Source organism: Monodelphis domestica, chromosome 3, assembly GCF_027887165.1.
Source record: "Monodelphis domestica isolate mMonDom1 chromosome 3, mMonDom1.pri, whole genome shotgun sequence".
NCBI lineage: Eukaryota > Metazoa > Chordata > Mammalia > Didelphimorphia > Didelphidae > Monodelphis > Monodelphis domestica.
In genome coordinates, this window is record NC_077229.1 from 1,312,188 (window position 1) to 1,339,518 (window position 27,331).

The 27,331-nt window shown below is 41.6% G+C and overlaps 1 protein-coding gene across 2 annotated transcripts in view; it reads left to right on the forward strand.

Annotated features, from left to right (window-relative positions):
- Positions 1-15,284: 15,284 nt before the first annotated feature.
- The window catches only part of VN2R510 (vomeronasal 2 receptor 510), a 31,331-nt gene continuing 19,284 nt past the window's right edge, over positions 15,285-27,331 (forward strand). The window contains 3 exon segments of one of the 2 annotated variants that reach the window (NM_001099531.1): positions 15,285-15,502; positions 18,253-18,544; positions 25,194-25,997. In NM_001099531.1, the coding sequence (NP_001093001.1) occupies positions 15,285-15,502; positions 18,253-18,544; positions 25,194-25,997 (1,314 nt within the window). 2 annotated transcript variants of the gene reach the window in all.

Here is a 27,331-nt window from a genome sequence, read left to right on the forward strand (position 1 = left end):
TTTCAAACTCATCATGAAGTAGCCCCCAAAAGACCAAAGATGGAAAAATTACCCCGTCCACATTTTTAGGGGACAGACCTGGTTTTTCCTTCCCTCCAGAAGGACAAGATGTTTGGGCAGATAACAAAATGGTTTCTGCTCAGTTTGGGTGACAAGAGACAAAAGAGGAATTTCAGGAATATCAAAGGGCCAGTGAACTAACATTTGGCTAAGTAAAGATAAACGCTCCTTGGATAACAGCCCCCTCATAAATCTAAGAATTGTCCCCCCCACATTCCTGTGTTAAGGTTTGTTTGCTAGATAAGAGCTCTGTAATGTATATAATCTGGTCTTTAATGTCAAACCAACACAGTTTTCCATTAGGGAATTCTGCCCCAGCTGGTAGATTCTTTATTTCTCTCTTTTATTAATAAATTATGGTTCCAGTAATCAATATTCTAGGTGTTTGAACTCGTTTGTGAAGTGTCCCACTTCAGTTATTCCACTGAAACTACTCTGCAAACTTATGGATGCTCTTAGTTGCCTCATTCAATGGCCTTCTCTCAATCTTGATTCTCTTTCACCTCTCTGCAGCCCTTGACATTGTTGGTCACTCTCTCCCTGGATATTCTCTTGTCACCAGCTTTTCAGGACGCTGCTCTCTCCTGGTTCTTCTCCTCACCTGACTGCTCTTCAGTGTCCTTTTCTGGACGCCCTTTCAGATGGTGTCCTCTAACCATAGCTTTCTTGCCTCTCTTTTTCTCGGTCTTTGTTTAGTAATCTCCAAACCTCCCATGGATTTAATGACTATGCTGATACCTCTCTACCTATGCTGCCTCAAGCTCTGCTGAGCCCCCAACTGCATTTTGAACTGCTTGAAGTGGATGCTCAGTAGATATCTTAAAAGCCACATGTCCGAAACAGAACTCACTATATTTTCCCCTAAGGCCTATTACTTGACTTTAAGTGAATGTAAAACAATGGGACACCCTATATGGAAGGACATCTCTAATTTCTTACTATTCCTCTACCCTCAAATCTCTAGGGAGCGCTCTCTCTTACTCCCCATATTTTCAGTAGCTGATTTTTTGCCAGCGCATTCTCAATAAATTAAGGGTCTTTGTGACAGGGCCTTGACTCCCATCTCTCACAAGCTTTCGGACTCATTAGTACTTCCTTCCATTCACAGAAGAAACGATACTTATTCCTCGCCAAAGTAAATTCCGTTTCCTGCTCCCTTGATTCCCATCCCCCTCTGCCTATCTAGGACCTCATTCCTTTCTCATGCAAGCATCATCTCGCCTGCCCATTGGCTCTTTCCTACCTACTGAGGTATTGAGATTGTCTGTGTTGTGAAGAGGAGGCTGTGGTAAGATACTTTGTTGGCCCCTCAAAAGGAAAGCCAGGAGTGACTTCCCTTCACCAGGTCAGTATTTATTTTGCTCGAAGACTGTAAGTTCATACAAATCTATTTATTTATAATTAAAAGCTATAACTATAAGCATTAATAACAAGGAAAGCCTTAACACCTAGCCAACCGCCTTCTATGTTTGTCTCACGACAAAGCCTTCGGTTCTTCCAGCTACAATAAAGCTGCCTACACTTACTAAGAAATCCCCCAAATGCTGCTATCTGACTATAATCTAACTAAAATCCTCATTCAATTAACTTAATTTGATAAAGAGATCTCCAAGTACATATAGATTCAGTCAGCCAAGGTGGCAGCTGCTAACGGACAATAAGGTAACGCTGGGATGGCCCAGAGTCCAGGTAAACAACCTTCAGCCTTTCCTTCTCCAAACTGGTCTCCAGTAAAACAGATCTATCAGCTTCTTCTTAGAGATGACTTCTCTCGGCCAGGAAAGTGGAAAACCTCTTCAGGCGGTTCTCAGAGCTCTCTCTTCCCTCTCACCAGCACAGAGCAAGGTCTCAGATGTCTGCTTCCACCAGCAGCCAGAGAGAAAGCTGGTCAGTGAGAGGACCTCCCCAACTCAGAGCCTTTTCCCGAGTTCCTCCTTTTCAGTTCTGCTCTCACACCCAACACCCTGCCTTGCCTGCACCTGCAGAGATCTCTTTATCAAAGAACTTATTGTAATCAATACTTAATCAATATCCGCAGAGATCTCTTTATCAAAGATCTTATTGTAATCAATACTTAATCAATATCCGCAGAGATCTCTTTATCAAAGATCTTATTGTAATCAATACTTAATCAATATCCTACATTTTTGATCACTGACAAGAATGTTAAAGACATTCTTGTCAGCTGACCAACCCAACCATTCAATTTCCCAACTTATCCAATAGTATTAGCCTATTCTAGCAAAACGAAACCCAAACCAAACCAAACTCCTTGTCTCACTCTTAGCTCATCCTAGCCTCTCTGTGTTCCTATGAGGCTGCACTACTCTAGGGATGTTAGTAAGAGGAAAGAATACAATAAACCGAGCGAAGCAAACAAAACGTGCTGAAAATCTCTTGCAAACATGCAAGATAAAGATGACAAATATAGAAATACAAAATGCAAACTGCAGTTTCCCCAAACCAGTGACCAAGAACAAACTTGCCTTCTAACGCTAATACATAAGGCAATTCCATCTAAAACAGTAACCTTATAACAATTATAACAATCTGGCAAACTGAAAAATACTGTTACAAAGACCCAACATCTATCCAACTAGGCGAACACTTCTGACGCAAACTGCAACTTCAAAAGCTCTGTGGGAACAATTCAAAATGAGCTCTTCTCCTGTGCTGAGCCTTGTTGTATTCTAATACAGGAATCCCCAAACTGGCCACATGAAGCTGAAAACGGAATCTACTCTCCTAACAGCTTTCACTCTTGTGACCCTCTAACTCTTCCCAAATACATGCACAACTATGTACACATCTACACGTTATGTCCGCCAGTTTGGTACATATCCACAATCTCTGCACAACATTTATACCTTTTACACACTTTACTCATATGTACAAATCTGTACATAATTTAAACTATTGTATTAGAGGGGAATGTAGTGAGAGATGATAAAGGAAATCAAAAGCTGTCACATCAGGAAGCAGCTTTGAAGGAAGGGAGCTGATTTCAGAGCACACCCTCCCTTCCTGTTCTCCTCACTAAGCAACCTAATGAAGTTTCCCTCACAGGTGGCTGACATGGGCACTGTACCTCCAGAAACCCAGGAGGACTGTTGTCAGGGCAACTCCCTTGCCTTTGCATCCTGTGACTAAACCTAGAAACACCCAATGACCCCCCCGGGGTCCTGAGATGTTTGTCCTCCTTGACTGTCCTCTAGATTGAAGATGGACAAAGAGATGGATCTTTATGCCTCCAGGCAGACCCCAGTCAGATGAGCACCCCACCCCACCCAATGCCTGAGGGACTAATACTCTAGGTCACATCCACACCAGGACATAGCATCTAAAGAGCATATAAACCCCAGAACTGATGTTGTCTGGGGGAACATCCTCTCCATCCATGCTGTCCTCCCAAGTGTAAAGATTAAAATTTAGGGGAGACTGAGGCAGGTAGAAATTAGTTTCTCTCTGCAAGGAATATTATATTTTTTAGAGGTTTATTAAAGGTTAAAGATTAAAGAAAATACAGAATAAGAAAGCACATGCCTAGGCCAGAGGCCTAGACAAGATAACCTCACATCACGGAAGAGACGCGTCTGCTCCAAAACGGAAGTCCAAAAGAGGCCCAAAAACCTTTGCCACCAGGTTAAATACCTTCTCGATCTCAGCCCAGGTGAGATTGCAAAGCATTCTGGGGAAGTGGAGCAAGGAATTGTGGGGATTGAAGTCCTGTATTCGAGTCTACTTTTTACACAAGGAACTGCTCCCCATCTTGCTGTTCCACCTTGCTATCCTCCTGGCCATTCTCAACATTACTCCCCAAACTAATAAATTTCTCTTTTTGTTTTTAAGCTAAGTTTTGGAGTCTTGCATTCTTGCAAAAGGTATCCTTCCCAAACCCCAGGGATGCACATCTCAACCCCATAACAGTGGTGAGTCAGTTCCTCCCTCTAATTACAAAAATCTTCAGAAGACTTTCTTTAGTTGAAAAGAATCTACTTATTCTCTTGGGGGAAACTGGGAGAGAGGGAAAAGGGGTCTTTCCTAATTCTAGTTTATATCATTTCTTGAAGGCTTTGGTGTAAGTCTCTTCAAAGGGAATCAAATTTCTTCCCCTGAGGGAAACAGCAGTAATCTTGCTGGGGTCTTTCTGGGCAAGACTCTTTTCTTCAGTTCAAGTTATGTGGAGAAAAGTCATTGCCAGAGAGAAGATGAAGTGGTGTGTCTTTAGACCACGGCCAAGCAGAAGTGAATATGTCCAGGATTCAGCTTGGGGCTAACTGCCTCCTTCCTCAAGCTTCCATGGAATTCTCTCTTTCTCCTCCCCCATGGGTCTGGGTCTGGATTCCACACTTTTCTTGAGCTCTTCTCATTTGCATATCATTTCTTCTGCTGAGCCCACTTCTCTCAATTGCACTATGTACACACTCTTTTACACACTATGTATCTGATGTACATATATATTATGTACAAATTATATATAGCTATGTACATTATGCATGTAGCGGGGAGATGCCCTCCCCCCCTTGGGGACTAAATAAAAATCATGAAGAGTTTGCTTTTAAAATGCACTTTTTTATTCCCTAGTATTACCTTGGTGGAATTCAACAGATTCCAACTGAGATCAAATCTCATTGAATTATTATGTACATTTATAATACTTTCCTTCCAAGGTGATTCATGTGTATTGTAAATGTTAAAAACTGTAAAGGTTTTGGCCAAACCAGTAAAGACAATTTTTAGTGTTTTGACTTAAAATCTAAATAAGTGGTTGCCATGGGAAATTCCCAAATATGAAAAATTCCCAAGTCAGCTGGGATTTATGGAGATTTTAATTAATATAAATGAAGGAATTAAGGGAAGGAGAGAGAGAGAGACAGAGAGAGACAGAGAGAGAGAGAGAGAGAGACAGAGAGACAGAGAGAGACAGAAAGAGAGAGAGAGACAGAGAGAGACAGAGAGAGAGAGACAGAGAGAGACAGAGAGAGAGAGACAGAGAGAGACAGAGAGAGAGAGACAGAGAGAGAGAGACAGAGAGAGAGAGAGAGAGAGAGAGAAAGAAAAGCTAAGAAGTAGAAAAGGACCTAGGCCAAAATGGCCTAGGCCTGAGCCTAAGGGAGAGTGAGTCAGTCTTTATCACTCACCATAAGATCGTCTGCAAGCAAGCTCCAGTCCTCCACTGAATCTCCTGAACTGAGTTCAGAGTCTAACTCCACAGTGAATTCAATTGCAAACTCCATTCAAAATGGCCTCACTTCAACTCCGAACTCCAACTCCCAAATTACCTTTTACTCCTTCCTTTTAAAGAAAATTTCTCTTATGTCACCTCCCCTAAATTTTCACATCTACCAATCACAGTAGATGCTTTTTCCCAGGACTGCCCATTCTTAGTTCTCATCTTCTTTTGTTCTCACCTTCTCTGGTTAGACTAAAACTTCACACCTCTTTTGTTAAGCTTGCCTTTTGTAAGTTGCTTGGCCTTTTAGTGATTAATTTAACCTTTATAGGTACTTAGGGCATGCTGTGATGGATCTAGACCTCGGCGTCTACATCAAATACCGACTGGATGGCTCACTATTCGACCTTCGCCGCCTGACTGCAAAAACAAAGACAACAGAGAGACTCATCCTGGAAGCTCTCTTCGCAGATGACTGTGGTCTCATGGCCCACCAAGAAAATCATCTCCAAACCATTTTGGACAGGTTCTCCACCGCAACAAAACTGTTTGGCCTGACTATTAGCCTCAGCACAACAGAGGTGCTGTTCCAACCTGCACCAGGGAGGCCAACGAACCAGCCGTGCATTACAATCGACGGCACGCAGCTTTCTAACGTCAACACTTTCAAGTACCTGGGCAGCACCATCGCCAATGGCGGGTCCCTAGACCACGAGGTCAATGCCAGGATCCAAAAGGCCAGCCAGGCACTCGGGAGGCTGCGCTCCAAAGTCCTCCAACACAGAGGTGTAAGCACTGCGACAAAGCTCAAAGTGTACAACGCAGTGGTCCTCAGCTCGCTCCTGTACGGCTGTGAGACATGGACACTGTACCGGAAGCACATGAAGCAGCTGGAGCAATTCCACCAACGCTCCCTCCGGTCAATCATGAGGATCCGATGGCAGGACCGAATCACCCACCAGGAAGTCCTCGACAGAGCCAACTCCACCAGCATCGAAGTCCTGGTCCTCAAAGCCCAGCTATGATGGTCTGGACACATCATCTGCATGGACTCACAGCGAATACCAAGATAGGTATTCTATGGTGAACTGTCAGCTGGACTCAGGAAACAAGGCTGACCAAAGAAAAAATTCAAGGATCAGCTAAAGTCCAACTTGAAGTGGGCTGGCATGACACCAAAGCAACTAGAACTCGCTGCCTCTGACAGAAGCAGATGGCGAACCCACATTCACCATGCTGCCACCACCTTTGAAGAGGAGCGACGTCGACGTCTTGCCGCTGTGCGTGAACGCCGACACCAGGCCATAACTGCACCTCCCGTAACAACTGGCGTCCCAGGCCCCATGTGCCACAAACTGTGCGCCTCAGCCTTTGGACATCAAAGCCACATGAGGGTACATCAATAGAGGATAATGCTCAAAGACAATTGTCATTCTCGGTCACCGAGAGACTACCACTACATATAGGTACTTAGCACCTTTTTGTATTAGATCTAAAAATAGACCTAGCTTAAGGTTCTAGCTTTACTATAAGTATGAGTTGGGAACTTTTCATTGTTTAATCAGGAGTTTGCAACTTTATCTTCCCCTAAGGCACTGCCTGAGTAGGGTGGAGTAATTTTAAAAGTTCCCAATACATTCCTGATCAAGTACCTCCATTGTTAAAAATGGGGAATAGCTTAATCAAATCTTCTAAAGTAGAGTCTGAGTAGTTTTAAGATTCACAGGTCCCTAAACATCAGTTTGTGCTGTGCATGTGATCTGTTATGTAGTGATGCATGCACATACTTACTGAAGGTTGTTGTAGTCCTTTGTCTACGTGTTGACTGCTGAGATCAACTTCATTTTTACTGTTATGTGTATGTTGCATGTGTGTCTCTAAGTGTGATGTTCATTATGTTAATGGCATGACACCTTACATGACTTCCATCCTCTTCCTGCTTGCTTGTACATAAAGTAAGATTTAGCTGTTCATTGCATCTTACATAGTTCCTTGAATGAACAGGTCCTTTCCTTCTCCTTTTTTTTGGGTCCTCTTTGTCTCTTCCTCTGGTGTAGTCTTAACCATTTTGTCTGTCATCTAACATCTTGACTGATGGATGTTTTTTCTTGCTCCTCTCCTATACTGGAACCGGTGTGTGTGTGTGTGTGTGTGTGTGTGTGTGTGTGTGTGTGTGTGTGTGTAGATTGTGTGAAACAGTTTTTGTTTGGCATTTTTTGTGTTTGTGTAGCAGTTTTATGTTTCAGTCCTCTTCAAATTCTGTTTCATCATTATTTTTGCCTTGATCTTCTTCATTAATTTCTGGGTTTGGGTTTAATTCTGATTCTGTGTGTTCTCTGTTGGTCATGCCTTTCTGTGGCTTTACATTGGAAACACGAAACGAGGGCTCTTTCCCCAAGGTTTGTTATAGACATAGGGGTTGTTGCAATGACCTGAAATGGTCCGTTCCATTTTTTGTCTGTTATAATCTTTCTGTTAAAGTTCTTTATATAGACAGAGTCTCCAGGCACTATTTCATTTGGGAGTAAACTAACGATACTCTTTGATGGATCAGGCATAAGCTATGTAGTTCTTTTAGTCATTTTTGTAAAGTTTGTACGTATGTATGCAGCTCACATTCTCCACTTAGCATTGACACATATATGGGTTTGCATACTCTCTCTTGCCAAAGTGGTTGCCCATAAACCATTTCATAAGGAGAGATGTATAAGTCTCCATTTGGCTTTTGTAAACCTTAAAATCTCTCAGACTTGTGAATGTTAAAAATTTCCCCATTGGGGAATTCTTAATTGGAACAAATTCCCTACTGAGAAACATTCCCCATTTTGATGTGAGAACTTGCCAGGATCAGAAATGGGAGGACCTCTACTTCAACCGTACTTAAGACTGCTTTAGGAGAGAAAACTCCTTGCTAAACACTGAAAGTACCTGGACCCATGCTTATAATAAGGCAAGGAGTTCTTTGAGCCAGGCCTGTTTTTAGAATTGATACAATGGGATGCTAGGTACCTAAAAGGGTCGGGCAAGTTTTCTCTTGATGAGATTAGTTGACTCAGCTGTGTTTTCTCTCATTCAGACTTACTGAGGAGATTGGTCAACACAGAAGCATTTTTTCTGATTCAGACTTACTGAGGAGATTGGTCTACTTAACAGGAATTTAGATGGGCAGTCCTTTGGAAAGTGTCTACAGTGATTGGTAGATGTAGGGACTTAGGGGAGGTGACATGGGAGAAAAACCCCTATATAAGAAAAAGCAGAATCTCTTGAGGATGTATATCCTTTTGGAGAAATCCTTTTGGAGGATCTCTGATGAGGACCACTTGGGAAGAATCTCTTGAGAGAGGCTCTGGAGAAGGGAAGCTCTTGGAGGACAATCTCTAAGGAGGTCTTGCTGGAGCTCCTCTAAGGGGACTCTGTCCCTCTGGAGGCTCTGGAGAAAGGCCCTTTGGAACAGTCTCTGGCTGGAAGGCTCTCTGGTGAAGTCAGCTGAGATGGAGCTGGCCTGGTATCACTAGAATCCTTGCTTAGGCAGACCTTGTGGTGGGTGTTAAAAGACTGACTGACTGATCTCTCTCTCTTAAGACTCAGGTCTAGGCCATGTTGGCTTAAGGCCCTTCATACTTATTTCCTTTTTTCTCTCTTTCTCTCTTTTCTTTAATTCCACATTTGTATTAATTAAAATCTCTATAAAACCCAGTTTACTTGGGTATTTGAATGATTGGGAATATTTCCCTGGTGACCACCTTATATTTGATTTAAAACAAGACACTGTAGTGAAACATATTTCACTACACTACATATTTCACAAAGGTCCCAAGTTCCAATGGTCTGGGCACCTTTCTCCTGGAAGGACCTTGATTGGAAAGGCTTGGAAAACAGGTTTCTACTTCTTCTAATATCAACTGAAGAGAGAAATCTTTGGATCCGGCTGCTGACAGTATGAGTAAAGAAGATTGAGGACACACTTCACCTCTGGACCTGTTTGGACACTTATCAACTGAAGATCCTGGCACATTTGATTGAACTCCATTTGTGAGACTTGATTATTGGGGAAATTTACTGCTTAGCTTAATAAGATAGTTTTAGATAAATTTATAGAAATTGGTGTTTAAGATAACTTGTAATAATTCTCCTAACCCCTATTTCTTTCTCCCCTTCCCAACCAATAAATCTGAAATTTTTATATGTTTCCCTTTTGTTCATTCCTCACCAAATTCCTATCATAACAATTTGACCCTCCTTCCATGGGTATAACTGGAACTAACGTGGCAGGATTCAAAGATGAGAAATATTTCAAGGTGAGGTTCTCATTGCTCAGTGACACAATCTCATACTGAGACAATCTAGCTGATGTAAAGGTTTGGAGATTGCTCTTTTTCAGTGTGCTTTCTGTTTGGTGAGCTGAGCACATGTTCAGCTTGCATCCCAACACCAAGTCACTTAACTTTTGCACAATCAGGGTAACAGCTACTATAGCCCTGAGACAATGGATCATTCCCTTAGCTAATGGGTCAAGTTGGGAGCTATCGTTGACTATTGGTCTATAGTTTTGTCCTAGAGACTTCACTAAAACTCCTGAAGTAATCCCCATTGCTTCATGGACAAACAGATGGAATTCTTTACAATAGTCTGGGATTCCAAGTGCAGGAGCTGTTATTATAGCCAGCTTTAAGCGTGACTGCATTTAGACGTTCCTTTGTAAGCTTTAACTCATTCCTAGTCAAGTCTGTACGCACTTTGAAATCTGACTAAAACCAGAAATCCACTGTCTACAAAAGCCTGTGACACCCAGAAATGCTTTTAGCTGTTTCTTCGACTTTGGCACACTTAAGTTTGGGATGTCAGCTATTCCCTTTCTTGAAATTTTCCTTCTGCCATCTTCTAATATGAATTCCAGATATTCCACCGTAGGTATGACCCTCTAGCTTGCTTTATACTTTATGTCCCCTTTTCTATAGCTCTATTAGAAGAGTCTTAGAATCTTGAAAACAAATTCTGTGTTTAATGTAAAATGCTGTGTTTAAATTGGATGGTTTCAAGGTCCCTTTTTAGCAAATGACAGAATATTGATGCTGACTTGGAGAAACCTTGAGCAAGACAAGTCCAGTAAATCTTATTCCCTTCTCATGGGAAGGTGAATATTTTCTGGCTGTCTTTGTGGCCTGGCACAGTAAAATGTGTGTTACTTAGATCAATTACTGAGAATCATTTTGCTATACTTGGTATTTCTGATATGATGCAGCTCGGACTTGGAGTTACTGTGTGAGTTTTTCTTACAAAATTATTTACTGCCCTTAAGATCATCAGTAGGCTGTTAATTATTGGTGTAATCCCTTCCATGGCTTCCTTGCTCAGTTTGTATTGAGGGATTCTTGGTGGAGTACCCTCTTTGACCTTGGCAGGTGACACTGATTTTATTATCCCAACATTGTCAAAATGTTTTACCCAGACCCCTTCTGGAATATACTTGGGAATTTCAAAGATAGGTCTGTCCATTTGCCATTTTTCTGGCTTTTCATCTAATTGCCCAAGGAAAAGTAATGGGTAATGTTATAAAGATTTCTTGGGGAGATGTAGGTAGATCTTTCCTGTCTGGTCACACTGTATATATATTGCCCCTACTTTACATAAAAATTATCAGCCATCAGGTTAGATGGGCAATTTGGCATTAGAAGGAATGTGTGGTCAAGTGTCAAAGGTCCCAGTTTGACTATTTTAGATTTCAATTTGGAGACCCTTTGAATCTGACCCATTGCCCCTTTTATCTGAACAGACCCTTCTACAATACTGTTCTCTGGGGACAATTTGAGGACAGATCAGGTGGCACCAGTGTCAATTAGGGCTCTGTAATTCTGTTCCCCCACTTCGATCCACACATATTCTGAATTCTCTTTGCTTTGAAGTACAGGTATCATCGGGTTTAGTGTCTCTGTCTTTCCCAAGTCCCATTCTCTCTTGATACTGTGGATTGTCTGCTCTGAACCCTTGGTTTCTGCTTGTAAGTTTGTTTCCTTTTGCTTTAAGTGTCCATTATTTGAAATATTCTGTGAAGTTGCCATGACCATGTGTTGAATATCTTGTAACTCGATGTTGCCATAGATTGATGCAGTGTAATGTGATGTTGTGGACTGTGCAAGATTCTCTATGTTTTCTTCTGTGTTTGATGTTAAGTTTTGTATAAGCCATGTTATTTCTGCTTCTTTGTGCATGCTTTCTTCATTTGTTATAGCTGTAGAGCTATCTGCTGATGTTGCTACCGAGAACTGCTCTTGAGAAACTTGCATCATTGAGTTCCTTTCAATGCGAGGTGTAAAGGGAATGGATGGTGGATATTATGTCTCATCCCTTTCTGACATGGTTGTAAGATTTAAAAAAACTTGTGGTTCATGGGTAAACATGCAGCTGTCTTGTGTGTCGGTAGCTGGGTTTCCCAATTCCCCTTCCCTTTTCTTGCTCTTTCATATTGGTTTTTAAGATCTCTCATATTCTTCTGTGCTAAGCATTCAGGGCTTACTGCACTTTCAGGTGGCATTATAGTGCTGCAAGCCTGACTTTGTGATTTTACTGTCAGTCCCTGTTAATGCTTTAGGATGGAACTCTTCGACTTCTGGGGTTAGTTTTGATGTTCTGTCATTGCCATTTGAATTCCCCTTTATTGCAACATTTCCTAGCTTTTTTTGTTTTGGAGGTCTGCATGTTTGGATGGTGGAAACTGCTTTTTGCACCTCACAGAACCCTTCAGATAAGTTCTCATGATTGTCTTCTGCCTTCTGCACTTTAAGGCTTATGGAACGAACACTCCGGGAACCTTGTGTTTTTTTAATATGTTGTTGCTGTGTTCTAGTTGTGAATCATTTTTATTTTGCATTGAGGACCTCTGGAAGTTTCCCCTTGTAACAGCTACACATTGTCTTTGCAAGTCAGTAAATTCTTCATGTGTGTCATGATGTGATTTGTTATCTTTATTGTCTCGTACCCCTTTCTTTCTGTTTCCTGTGTTCAAAGATTTTGTTTTTTATTTCTATGACATCACTTTGTATTTCCTCTTCTTCTGCAATTTGCTCAGAGGTTTTGCTTTTTAATCTGTCATCCCCAAAGTTTATCTCTTCCACTAGACATTGTGCATCCAATTTCTTTGCCCTGTAACTTTCCTTGCACCTATTTCCTGTTCCCTTTGATGGTAATGCGCTTTCCTGGCTTCATAAAGTTAGATTCTTTTTCCCATTTGATATTATGGTGGAATACTTGGGACAAATCCCCTGGGAAATAATTTTTGGCTTTGTACCTGAGGGAGGCCAAAATGACCAGCCTTGAAAATACAGGAAAACCTTAACAAGCTGGCTAGCCTTGGAAGTTAGGAAGACCCCAATAAACATGCAGCTGCAGGAGGTACCAGATAAAGGTCAGGAAGACCCCAATGACATAAAATTGTCAAGGTCCCAAGAATAGTATGTAACCGATAAGAGCTGAGGGGAGCCAAACATGCCGGCAACATTCCAAGAATCGTATGTAGCAGATAAGGGGCTGGAAGGGGGGCCATACATGCTGGAGAGTACTTAAGGCCCAGCCTCTCAGAAGCAACTTGGAACTCTGATGGCAGAGGTTCCCACTGATGCGCGTATCAGTTCCATAGTAAATGGCCTTATTCCTTGCCTGATTGCATTGCCCACAGTCTTCCTTGGTGGTGAGTGAAATCCCAGACCTTAACATACCCAGGTCGGGAGATTCTGCCTTTAACTGGCAATGGTCACAGCACTGGGATCTGTTGTTGCCCACACTGGTGTTTCTATTGTATTTGTGCTGATTGTAGTTATAACCATTCTTTTGGTCTAGTTGAGCTTTTAGAGAACAAAATCTCACAATGGGGCCTTTCTTCCCACAAAAGAAGCACCACTTTGTGGTGGATTGCCTAGTTTGTTGGTATTGTACCCTGCATTGCCTATAAGTTTTTAGGGTAGCTAGGCTTTGAGAAAGGCTGCTCTCCCAACCAATGGCTTGAGGCTATTACATTTTTGTATTACTTCTCTTCCTCTGCTGTATTTAACCCCATGGAATAGAATACGCAGGAATATCTGTAATGTCTTATGCTCATTGGCTGCTAATGTACCTTAAAACCCTGGTGATTTCTGAAGGTACATTTTTTGTAATGGGGATTCAAGGACAAGTGCAGATGCACTTGCACTCAGTGGAAGAGCTATGCTTGTGCACTTCCCTAGGGGGAAATATTGGGTAGTAGAAGAGTATTAGCTCTGGAGTCAAAAGACCACGATTCACCTGCCCCTTGTGGCTGAGAGAGGCGCAGTCTGCACTGCAAGGACTTGGTTTGCAAGGAAACTTCGTGCAGGAAGAGAATGGAATTTTGCTGGCAATGGGGGATGGGGCCAGAACCTCTGGCCAAGAAATGCAGATAAACAGTTGGAGAGAGGTTCTTCTCTCTTTTGAACTGGAAGGGAGAGGAGCATCTTGCTGAGCTCAACCTGCTGTGATCCCTCATCTATCTGAAGAAATCAGATTAGCCATCCTTCCTCAGTAGTGGTGGATAGAGACTTTTCCCTTTGGGGAAGATAAGAGACTAACTAGTCAAGAAGATTTCAATTAATTTCTTCAATAATTCTACATCATCCTATATCAGGAAAATGCAACAGCCTGACTCCATAGTCTCCTCAAGAACTCAGGTCCCCAGACCTGAGCCCTCAACCCCTGAAAGGAATCTAGGTTAAAATCGAATTAGGGACTTCCTAATTTTCCCTCTTACCTAAATCTACCATTCCTAATTACCAAAAGAATAGAATAAATAGATCTTATTAATCCAGAAGAAATTGAGCATCTTATTCTTCTAATGTACTAAGGGGATCCGGATAATATCTATCAAGGGAGGAAAACAGAAACCAGAGAGTGAAGGGGTTTTCATCTTTGTCTTTCCAGCTCTGGACCTTGCTCAAATCCCTCACCTTCCATTGTGTAACTCTACCTAGGAGAGGAAGTAGTGGTTCTTTTTTCTGTCCCCTCTCTCTTACGCCTTTCAGACTTTAGTCCCTGACCCTGCTACTACACCTTCATGCTGTGAATGCAGGCTTTTCATTTCACTTTCCTCATCTATAAAGGGAAGTTGTTAAATCTTATTATCTTCAGGGTCTCTGACTGCTCAAAATTGTTTGCTCCCACCCTCTGTAGAGTAAAATGTGTATCCCCATAGCCTGTCACTCTAGTCTTACTCAGGCAGGGAATATGAGGCTCTGTGTATCTCTAATGCTAGTCATTGCATGGGAGGGAATTGTCACAAGCCTATTGGACTAGGTAAAGTGCAAGGCCCCTTTTATCTCTGAGACTGAGGTTCAGACCCTATCCAAGGAGGGAGAGATGAAGAATGAGAGGGGGTTTGTGAGCATTGCCCATCTTATAAGCTTTCACAGTGGATCACCCAAAGTCCTTTGACTTGGTGCTGGGAAATGGGGGAGCCATTAAGACTATCAGTGATACAGACTATCCGGCAAATGGCCATCACTGAAGGCTTTTTCTAATCTTGTCATCCATGAGGAAGTTTTTCATGAGATTTAGTATTCACAGGCCATTTGCTGAACCCAGGATACTTAGAAAGGCGCTCCTGTGCTGTAGCCTCTGCTGGGAACAAGACAGAGAAAGTCCAAAACATGTTTTTGCACGCCTGTTTATCTCCTGGCTGCAGAGACTCAGCTGGGCATAGCTCGGGCAGTTTGGTCCCCGTGGACCATGATTCTTCTGTGGAGACTGCAGCAGGAGGAGTGGGTACCGTCAGTCATCAACAGTAAGGCTGCTTGAGACCGAGTTCAGTCTATAGGCTAGGGAGACTATAAAAGATCCCTCCAGCTTGCATTGTCCTTATCTTGGCCTGACTGCTAGCCAGCCCATTGTGTGCCTCTGCAGAAGGCCAGGTGATTTCTGCTGCTGGACAGCTCCTCTTCGGTTCATGACTAAGGGGGCTGGTTTTTGCTTAGAGTGACTTCTTGGTTCTCCTATTTGGCTAGTTTTCAGGGAGATGCTGTTACCTCTTCTTCAGAGAAGTAGTTCTCAAATGCTTTCTTGCCTTCTGATAGCTTTGCTTCTGCTGCTTCCAGGCTCTAGGCACAGGACAGAGAAGGCCCCCTGCTTCCACCAGCTTAATCCCATTGTTTCCCATGATGGGGATCTGAAGATTGGGGTCTTTTTATCCTTATTCTCAGTTGAAGTGAACCAAGTAATAGGAGCAGAGCTGTTTACAAATCCTCCTAACAAAGCTTGTAAGCCTTATCAGTAAGTGTCTCTCTCTCTCTCAGGGCTCATTTTCATGGTGCTGATTACAAAACGATCCTTATAAATGGAGTAGAAGGGCAGAGAATGAGGGATGAGACCGTGGGTGCTCTCCCACTCTTCTTTTCTTGGACCATTTTACATTGTTGTCAGTTTCCTCTGTGTCTAATTGATCCAAGTTGAACACAGAAAATCTCTCCTCTGCTTCTCCTCCTTTCTCCCCTCCAAATGACGCATATTCAGGAAGCTGTCCGGAGCAGGATCAGCTTTTTATCATCCTGTCTTTTCTGTCCTGACTTCATGTGGATACTTAAGCCCTGGAAGTTGGCCCCAGGCCCCTTGGAATTCGGTTAATGCTATGAAGCAGCAGAAATGCTCAGGATTTGTACCCCTTTCTCTTCTTTGGGTAGATTTTTTTCTGTTTAGTTCACTGATATTGGGCAAAAAGTCTGTCCCATTCACAGAACGGAGAGTTCCCATATTTTCTCTCCATGTTTGCCTCTCAGGTAACAAGTGAGGATATCTATTTAAAGAGTCAGGAGACCTCCTTATTCAGTGCAGATGCTATATTCTCTCTGCCTCTCTACCAGTGGAAAATACTCTATCTGAGGGAAAATGTCCCTCTTCCGAGAGTGTGAATTTATCATTTTTCTATCATTCTTGGCACTATTTACATGTTCGTGATAGTCACAGTGCTACAGGCAAAGGAACTCAAAAATTGACTAGACCAACCTAGGAGAGAGCCTGGAATCGAGGGGATCCGTAGGTGTAAGTGTATTGGGGAGAGAGTTTCCCAAGGATGCAGTTGTACCAAATAATGAGTGAGACTTACAAATGTCTTTAGGAAATTCCTGCTGTGTCTCAGTGGTGTCTGGAATATTTTGGTTTTCCCCAGGTGATAAGTGAGGAGCTTACTTTGCTTTCTCGGGTTAGTTTGGCTAAACTGAAGGCATTCGAGACAAGTGGGACTGGCCTTCCTTTCTGGGACTTTGACAAGCTGTCTTTGACGATATTTGTGCTGATGGCCGGCTCTTCGTACTTTGCAGAAACTCTGGTTTCCCTTGGAGGAAGTCTGTGTGCATCAGTGTGAACCTACACCATATAAGCCTCTAAGGAAATGGCATTCAGACGGAAGTACCCCAATTCTTAGACAGCTTCCCCTTGTGAGTGCTAAGGAGCAATGGCTCTGTCTTCAGGTTGTGGGAAGCAGACCAGGAGATGGCGTTGGATGGTTCTTTGGCAGATGAACATTCTGACCTTTTTGGTATCTTCTGGTAGCCAGATGCTTCTGTACATCTATTTTACATGTCGCTTTGAAAATCCCTCTGGATTCCCTTATTTCCCTCCATGCCCTTTCCTTCCTCACAAATGGGAAATATTTACATTTCTCTTTTGGGCTAAGTAATAAAATCATTAAATCACTGGCTACTTTTAAAATGATTTAATATGCTTTTCATCCTCTTTTCTTTCGTTGTTATTCCCCAATAGGCAGAATTAGTGGTTTGTATTAGAGGGGAAAGAAAATGCCATCATCCCTTGGTGAAACATTCAGCAAAAATTGTGCTGTAGATCAAAGGCCCCTTTTTAAAGCTCCCTGCTTGCTAACATCTCTCCTTTGTGAATCCAGGGGCTTCCCTTATGTTCTTTCTGATTCCAATTCAATGGAAAATGGATGGGGAAGGAAAGACTAGAAACAGGGATTTCAATTCTCAGAAACCCAGCAAGTCACTTCTCAAGGCACAATTGAAAATATTGTGGATCTGTCATGCTAAGTGACCTGGGATTCTGTCCTTCTGCCTCTATTGAAACAGACTCGGATTATCTGAGAGATAGTAGCTGCTAGCAAAATGTTACCAGGTCAGATGTTTAAAAATTGCCAAGAATAAGAATAGAGGTATTTGTTCTTGGCTATTGACTTTCAGTTTAAAGGCCTGCTGCTGAGTCATACTCCTTGAAATGACTTACGCTCTACTCTTCTCAGTCCCTGTAAGGAAAAAGGAAGTCAGAGGCTATCAGGCCGACCCTTCGGAAGATCCTGGAGGCCCTATTCTCACAGCCATGTGAGCTTGCTTGTATTATTGCCTCCCTTTGGAATGACCTTTTCCACAAACATTCATATGTCAAAATCATCCTTGGCTGTCACGGGCCATGATGCTCTCCATGGAGCCTTCCCTTATTGTTTTCATGGAGACGGGGGCTCCCTCTGCTCAGCTTCCTTAGATCTCAGTGCCATTCACACTCCTCTCTCTTTAAAACCTTTGCCAATGCCAAGTTTTGATTCTAAGGCAGAAGAGTGGGAAGAGCTAGGAAGTGCTTGCGGCTAGATTTATACCCACGTCCTTCAGGGTGCAGGTCTGCCGCTCTATTCACTGTGCTATTTAACTAGCCCTGCCATTCATCTTTGACCTGTCCCCTACCCACCTTCTTCTTTTTTACAGTTGTCATTGTGTCTATTACCTCTCCCACTAGATGATGAGTCTTCTAGGGTCAACGACCATCCTGATCCTCTACAGGATCGAATACATACAGGATGCTCAATATCTATTTGTGGAGTGCCTCGTGCAGAACCTAAAGCCAATAGTCTTGAAAAGGATAGGAACGAGGCACATGGAGAAGGCTATTGTGCTTACAAATGTAATGAACCGAACAATTGTTGGATCTAGTTTTGATGCATGTGGCTGGGGAATTTCTTCCTTCTGAAAAGTGTTCTTTTCAGAGGCTTTGTTAATATTGTACGGCACTCACACCTACAGGTGGCTGCTCAAAAATTACCAGCAAGCCCTGGCTCTAACGTTTGCTGTTGAGGAGATCAACAGGAATCCCAACCTGTTGCCCAACCTCACGCTGGGCTTCCACCTCTACAACGCCTACCACAGCGACGCCAGGACCTTGGAGAGCTCCCTGCGGTGGCTGTCTGGGCAGGGCCAGCTCATCCCCAACTACAGCTGCTGGGGCCAGGACAAGACTGTGGCTGTCATTGGAGGAGGCACGTCGGCTCTGTCTGTCCAGATGGGCCCCCTGCTCGAGCTCTACAGGTATCCCCAGGTGTGTGATGCTGAACCTGCCCTACCCTATGCCTTATCAACCAAAATAACTAGAGTAGCAGTAATGGCAATAATATAACAGCAACAATAACCTCATTTATGACGGGGTTTAAGGCTTTAAAAGAGCTTTTTTGTGCATTTCTTTTGATGGTCACAATAAACCTATAAGGCAGGTGTTATTATTGTCCCCAGATCAAGCCTGAGAAAATGTACGTTGCTTATCCAAGATCCTATAGCTAGTAAGTCCCTGCGGTAAGATTTACTTAGTTCTTCTCGACACCACTTTAATGCTATAGTCACTGCACCATGTAGTCGCCTCAGGCGTCAGGGAATATGAACCTCTCCTGGAAAGTAACCCCGATAGTAGGCCAAGAATACGATTCAAATAGTTTATTTTTTCCAAACACATTCAATTAGCTTAACCTCAATTCACATATAAAAAAGTGTTGATTCATTAAAAAACACGACCATTTTAACCTTCCCAATCCGTTCTGCCTCTTTATATCATGGCTGTTATTGTGTGCAATGTTCTCCTGGGTCTGCGCACTTCAGTTTGCATCAGTTTACGTCTTCTCAAGTTTTTCTGGAACAATCCTGTCAGCATTTTTGTACCATTGCAGTATTTCACTGCAATAATTTTGCCACAACTTGTTCTTCCACTCCCCAATTGATGGATATTCTCTCAACTTCCAATTCTTTGTCACCACTAAATAAGCTACTCTATAGATTTTGTTTCATATGAACCCTTTTCTTTGAACTTCACTATCTTTACAGACCTAGTGATAATATTGTTGGGTGTGCACAGTTTTAGAGCCCTTGTGATACATTTGCAAATAGTTCTTCAGAATGGTTGGGTCTCGTTCACAATCCTACCCACAGTGTTTTAGCACATCAATTTTCTGTTTTCTCTCCAGGATTTGTTGGTTTCTTTTTCTGTCATGTTAGCCAGTCTAATAGACATAAAGTGGTATTTCAGAACTGCTTTAATTTCTAGTATTTTAATCAATAATTCTGTAGAGCATTTTCCCACATGACCATATATAGGTAGATTTGGCTTCTTTTTCTGAAAACTGTCTGCCTTTATTGGGGAATGGCTTTTATTTCTATAAAATTTTAATACATAGTATTTATCAGAGACACTTGCTGTGAAAGTTTCCTCCAGTTGCACTGTTTTCTATTATCAACCCTCTGTTTTATTATCCCCTTGCCCCCTACTTCCATTTTTGGTAAGATATATTTGTATCCACAGTTTCATGTGTATATATTCTTCCATATTTAAACCCAATTCTGATGAGAGCAAGCTTCAAGCATTGCTGCCTCCCCTGATCATTGTACCTTCCACTATAAAAGCTATTCCCACTATTCCTCTTTTATGTATAATTTCCTCTATTCTTGCTTTTCTTTTCTCCTTCTCCCAGGGCATCTCTCCATTTTCATCATCCCAACACATTTGACTTATTCCCATGCCCTCTGTCTGTGTAGAATCCTTCTAACTGCCCTAATAATGACAAAACGACTTTATTTATTTATTTTCAATTAATTTAGAATATTTTTCCATGGTTACAAGATTTATGTTCTTCCCTCCCTTTCCCTCCCTCCAACCCCCTCCCATAGCTGACACACACAATTCCACTAGGTTTTACATGTGTCCTTGATCAAGACCTATTTCCATATTATTGATATTTGCACTAGGGTGATCTTTTAGAGTCTCCATCCCCAGTCACATCCCCATTGACCCCCGTGATCAAGCAGTTGTTTTCCTTCTGTGTTTTTATTCCCACAGTTCTTTCTCTGGATGTGGATAACATCTTTCTCATAAGTCCCTCAGAAATGTTTTGGATCACTGCATTGTCACTAATGGAGAAGTCCATTATGTTCGATTATACCACAGTGTATCAGTCTCTGTGTACAATGTTCTCCTGGTTCTGCTCCTCTCGCTCTGCATCACTTCCTGGAGCTTGTTTCAGTCTCCATGGAATTCCTCCACTTTATTATTCCTTTTAGCACAATAGAATTCCATCACCAACATATACCACAGTTTGTTCAGCCATTCCCCAATTGATGGGCATCCCCTCATTTTCCAATTTTTGGCCACCACAAAGTGTGCAGCTATGAATATTCTTGTACGAGTCTTTTTCCTTATTATCTCTTTGGGGTACAGACCCAGCAGTGCTATGGCTGGATCAAAGGGCAGACAGTCTTTTATCGCCCTTTGGGCATAGTTCCAAATTGCCCTCCAGAATGGTTGGATCAGTTCACAACTCCACCAGCAATGCATGAATGAATGACAAAACTATTAGAAGTTACATGCATCCTCCTCCCATTTGGAAATGTAAACAATGTAGGAAATATAAATGTAAGAAATGTTGATCCCTTTATTACTTTTTCATTTTTGTCTTTTAATTATCTACTTGCATCTTGTATTGGAAAGTCAACTTTTCTATTCAATTCTGACTTTTTCCATGAAGAATGCTGTAAAGTCTTCTATTTCATTAAATACCCATTTTTAACTCAGTTTTGCTTTATAGATTATTTTGGGTTGCAATTCTAGCTCTTTTGCCCTCTGGAACGTCATATTCTAAGTCCTCCACTCCTTCATTGTGGTTGCTGCTAAATCTCGTGAGAGCCTGACTGTGACTGGCTCATTTCTAGCCATTTGAGGTATTTTCTCTTTGACATGGGAGTTCTAGAACTTGGCTACAATGTTTGCTGGGAGATTTCATTTTGAGATCTCTTTCTGCTGTTGATCAGTGGATTGCTTTTTTGAAGATGTTTTTTCTTCAGTATTATTTTGCGAATCTTTTATCAAACTTAATTATCTGTCATTGCTTTCTTCCTTCTCTTTCATTTCTTTACCAAATTTTTCCTATGTTATTTTGATTTGATCTTGAAAATAATTTTACCTCTCCTAGGAATTCTTTTTGAGGTTTTGTCCACCTATCAAGGCTTTTCCTTTGAAGTTTTGCTTGTAGCTGGCTTTTTCTTCATTGTCACTTTCTGAGTTGGTGTCTCAATCTTCCCCGTCAACCTAGTTGATTTTTATCATCAGGTTCTTTTTGTTTTGCTCAGATTTCAAGTCTTTTTCCTGACTGACTTTTACATTAGAGCTCAGCTTTGTTTGCAGCATAATTGTTGGGGAAGAATTCGGGGAACACGGACTCAATTATCAGGCTTTTTCATATTGCCATTGTAAGGTGTTAATCGATGTTTTGAACCAAGATGGCATGATCTGGAAAGAGATGTGATCATTAGTCTTTTGATCCTTTTTTGCTGGGACAAGTGATATGGCTCCTCAGGGTCTCTGCTCCCTTGGGACCAAAAGTACGCTTCACCCTTCAATTGGGACCCAGAAGTGGATAAGACAATGGAATTTTCAGACGTCTGGTCCCCTGCCAGTGCTAGCACATGGTCCCTTCCAATCTCCCTTTCACCTGTTACTTGATCCCTTTAGTGTCTCTAGCTTGAGAGCTCTCCAAGCTGCCACTGCTGCTGCACTTGCCACCACCCCATTCTGTCACTGGTATTGCATTGACATGAGCTACCGGTCAGCTTCACCCTATGCTACAGACCTCTCCTTTCATCCTGTGAGTCTGCTTTAGAATAGAATAATGCCTCACTCTGACCTTTGTTGGCTCTTGCGGTCCATGATTTTGTTTCAGACACTGTTTTAAAGTTGTTTAGAGGGAATCAGATATCTGCGATTCTACAAGCTCCCAAACTGCCTTTCCCCTACAGACTCAAGGTGACGTGGCCATAAGGATGTTCTTAAATGCACTTTCAATTTTCCCCCAAATGGACACATTTATCACACCAGCAGAAGTCTGAGACAAATTCCTTTAAAACATTCGTAGTCATTGTCACAGTTTCTGCTTTCAGTAAGGGAAGTCTTGAATCAATTCAAACACCAACAAAGACTGCCAAACACACACTTGAAAGGATAATACTTGGCCTCAGAAAGGGTAATGTGTATTTGCAAACGAGAACGAGATGCTTATTTTTGGCTTCCCGATTTATTTGAAATCACATCTCAAGTATATTGTGGGATCATTTCAAAACAACCAATATTTTCCACCTTTGCAACAGCTTCCTTTTAATCTTGGAAAAACTCGTGCCCTTTAGCACATTGTCTTCTACATCTAACTTCGTATATAATGATCAGAGCTATACTACTATTCATGAGAAGAACAGGGCAAGCGATGGCTCCACGTTTCTACTCACCATCCCACGGACTTCCCAGACCAGAGCATTTCTTCCTTCCCAGGCAACACTTTGCTGTATGTGTTGTTTCTCCAATATAAATATACATTATTGGAAGAAATGACTGTCCTGATTTCTGCATTAGTATTTGCACCTTTCTCACAATGTCTGGGCCAGTGTAAACACGATACTTTTTTTCATATGTGCACTCATTCTTCCATTCGATATGTGTTAGCCTACCTAATGTGATCTTGAGCTTCATTGAGAGACAGTAGCACCAGAAATAAGAAGGCCATTCCTCTGTATTCTGCCTCAGACCTCAACTGGAGTCTTGTATTTGGCTCGGAGAGCCACATTTTAAGAAGGTCTTTGATCAACGAGGGTGCCCAGGAGACAACTTAAATGGCGAAGGTTCTCAAGGATTGTTTGAAGGAACTGGAGAAGGAACTATGAACCATGGAGGCAAAAGCTCAAAGGGACAATGATGCCTAATTTCCAGTATTTTAGTCTGTCATGTGACAAGGGAATCACTTTAAAAGACTGATATATATCAATTTAAGGTCGCCAAGGAATTCAGCTATGTAATTCCTAAATGAAAACTCATGAGGAAGAACTATTTGATTTGTTCTGTGTGGTCTGCAAAGGTAGAACCATTAATACTTGTGGGAACCTAGTTGATGGAGAGTCAAGAGATGTGAATGGGCAGTTTTTGGTTGAGGAAATCAAAACCAGATATAGATACTTGAAAGATGCTCTACATCCCTACTAATTGGAGGAGTGTAAACTGACACAGTTCTGAGATCTCACACTATCATATTGTTTAAACATGACAAAAGGGCAAAGTAACAAATGCTGGAGGAAAAATAGGGACTCTAGTACACCGTTGGTGGAACTAACATAAACTGATCCAACCATTTGGGAGAGCAGTTGGAACAATTTGAAATGATGGCCAGACAGTTGAAAACCCGTGACCCTAGACTCAGCAGTTATGTTTCCCAAAGAGAACAGGAAAGAAGGAAACAACCCCCATGCTCCAAGATATTTACAGCAGCTTTCTTTGTGGTCAGGGAACTGGAAATTGAGGGGATGGCCATCAATTGGGGACTGGTGGATAAAGCCTTAGTATATGGTCGCAATGAAATGCTGCTGCAACCTGGGAAATGATGAGCAGGTTAATAAAAAACCCTTGGCGAAACCTACATGAAATGAAGAAGAGTGAAATGAGTAGAACCAAGAAAACATTACATACAGCTCCAGAATATTTGAAGAATGATCTGTGAATGTCACCTCCAGAGAAAGAACCGATCAATAAAAACGTGAAAGACATAATTTATTTGTATAGATCTTTTTCTCAGATGATGCTTTCTGTGTTGTTGGGTTGGGGAAGGGGGAGGGAATAACGCCTATTAAAAAACCATTTAGGAGAAGTTACAAAGAAGGAAATTGAAGTTAGGTGAAAAGATCATTTCCCCTTAACAATTAAAACTCCATCAATTATACGTGAAGTAGAATGGGCTGTCTTTACAGATAATAAGGTCATGTTCTTTGGAGGCCTTTAACTCTGGATTGTATGCCTATGACGGAGCTACATTGCAGTGGGAATTCCTTTTGAGTTGGGTTTGGTTTAGACTCTACTAAGCCAATTTCCCATTCGGAGTCGTGTTTTCAAACAACCAGAAATCCCTATTCCTGTTTCAATGAGAAAACAATTAGATGGTTTTATTTAAGATCTTTACGACATTTAAACTCAGTAAAAACATATGTAGATGAGTTATATTTCGTCTAAAGCCCCCAAACACACAGAATGCCATTGATGTGTTTTCTTTTACTGAAAAAGAGTACCATGACCCCACCTTCAACAATATATAACAGATGAAACCCGGAAACCTACTGAGCGAGAGCAATAAAATCATGATGTCGGATTATAGTCTAATTCCTCTCAAAAGCACAGGGAAGACACACTGGCTGTACTAGAGATAACAATAGAATCTCAAGCCTCTGTCTTCACGAAATCATTGTACTTTGGGTAGTTCAAAGAGATGGAGAGTATATAGAGATTATAGAGAGTATCAGAGATTAAAATGTCACCTATGATAAACTGCAAAAAAAAAATCCTCTTAAATTTTTTTCCTATCAACAAAAAATGTCTATTTTGGGTAAATATTCCCATCATTGTTATTCAGTCTTTTTTCAGCTGTGTCTGACCTGTGACCACATTGGGGAGTTTTATGACAAATATATCGGATAGGTTTGCCATTTCATTCTCAATCTCAATTTAGAGCTGAGGAAACTGAGGCAAACAAGGTTAAGTGTCTTGCACAGGGACACATTATAATTAAGTGTCTGAGGCTCGATTCTGATGTAAAGCCCAGCATGCTATCTACTGTGGCACTTAAGTGCCCTGCTCCCATCATGAATAGGTGCCTAACTAATTCATATTTCTTTCTGATCAGATCAGCTATGGTCCATTTGATTTTAGTCTTCGTGACAAGGTCCAATTTCCTTCCCTCTACCAGCTGGCCCCCAAAGACTCTTCTCTTCACAAAGGTGTCGTCCTACTAATTGTATATTTTGAGTGGAACTGGATAGGCCTGATTGCCACAGATGATATGAGAGGTGAGGAGTTCCTCTGGGAAATGAGAGAGGAAATGGGGAAGAATAGAGTTTGTGTGTCCTTCACAGAGAAGATACCCGTCAGTGAGAGACGACACACAGAATCACAGGAGACTTTCATGCCCAGGATCCTGATATCGTCAACTATGGTGATTGTCATCCACGGTGACACAGATTCATTAATGATTCTGAGGTACTCCGATGCTCCTATATTCCTAACACAGAAGGTATGGATTGCCACGTCTCAATGGGACATTACCATGAGGCCTCTTTATCGTTTTGGCCAAAATTTCCATGGAGCTCTCACGTTTTCATACTTGGTGAGTGAAATTCCTGGGTTCAAAGCTTTTCTCAAGACAGTAACACCTTCAAAATATCTAGATGACATTTTACTTAAGGGATTCTGGGTCTCAGCGTTTAGATGTCCAGATCAAGCAGAAAACCCAGAGCAAGACATATGTTTCCCAAACGCTTCCTTGGAGACTTTGCCTCTGTGCTCCTTTGATATGAACATGTCTGGCTTGAGTTACACCATCTACAACGCCATCTATGCTGTGGCTTGGGCTCTGCATGAAATGCTTAGGAAAAAATTGGAGAAAAGTTCAGTGGGCGATGAAAAATATTTGATACTTCATTCTTGGCAGGTAATATTGGATAGTACCCTTTTTAGACTTTTGGTGTAATGAGGCTGAAATTTAGATTTGAGCAGGACAAAATGGCTAACAAAGTGACAAATTCTGTGATTCTATGTTTGTATTGTTCATGCTGTTCTTATGGGTCTTCTATTGATCACACAAATTATTTAGTGTAACAAATCAGACAACGAACTATTTCAATAACATATCTGTGATGACAGAGATTGTGGATAAAAATCACCTCTAGCCATTAATGGAAGTTGTTTATTTTTTTCACAGTTATGGAAACCAGTCAAAGTCTCTCCAAAATTGCCCTCAGGATATCTTTTTTTTCTTTAAAAAAGTATTTTTTTATTAATGACATGTAATAAATTTCCACACAAATTTCCCAAAGTTATATGATCTAAATTGCTTCCCTTCTTTCTTCCCTCCCCATTCCTGGAGCTGGCAAGCAATTTAATCTGGGTTATACATGTGTTATTACACAAAACATGTTTGTATATTTGAATATGTCTTTTTTAATGTCTTACCTGATGAGGGTAAGTCCACAAAATACTAGTCACTCTATTTTTTTGGAGGTTGCCAAATTAATTATTTCTTTTTTTTAAACATTTTTTTATTCGGTCAATTTCAAACATTATTCCTTGGTTATAAAAATTATTTTCTATTTCTCCCTCCCCTCCCCCAACCCCTCCCATAGCTGACATGCAATTTCATTGGGTATTCCTTGTGTCCTTGATCAGAACCTATTTCCATGTTGTTGGTGTTTGCATTAGGATGTTCATTTAGAGTCTCCATCCCCAATCATATCCCCATTGACCCATGTATTCAAGCAGTTGTTTTTCTTCTGTGTTTCTATTCCCACAGTTCTTCCTCTGAATGTGGATAGTGTTCTTTCTCATAAGTCCCTGCTGCCTGATTCTGGCCTTTAAAGCCTGGTTTTCCTTTTCAGTTTCATCATACCGGTTTTGTAGATGCGTGAATTTCTTTTGCATTATTTCCAACTTTTCCTCCCAGAAGGCTTCCATCTTTTTGGTCATTTCTGATTCAAATTCTTCATAGGTTTGTGGAGAGTTTCCATTTCCTTTGGAAGGTTTTGGAGCATTTTCTTTTATATTATCTTCTATCTGCTCTGTATTTTGTATTTTGGCTCCATAGAATGTGTCCAAAGTCGCCCCTTTCTTCTTATTTTTCTTGGTATTTTGGGGCTTCTGTGCTTCTGTGGAGTTTTCCATCTCTGAATGTGGAGGATTGGCTTTTCTTGTCTCTGTCTGGTGTTCAGAGGCTTTAGTCCTGGGCAGATGGTTCTATGAGCTTTCCCTGGGTTAAACTGAATATGCCTC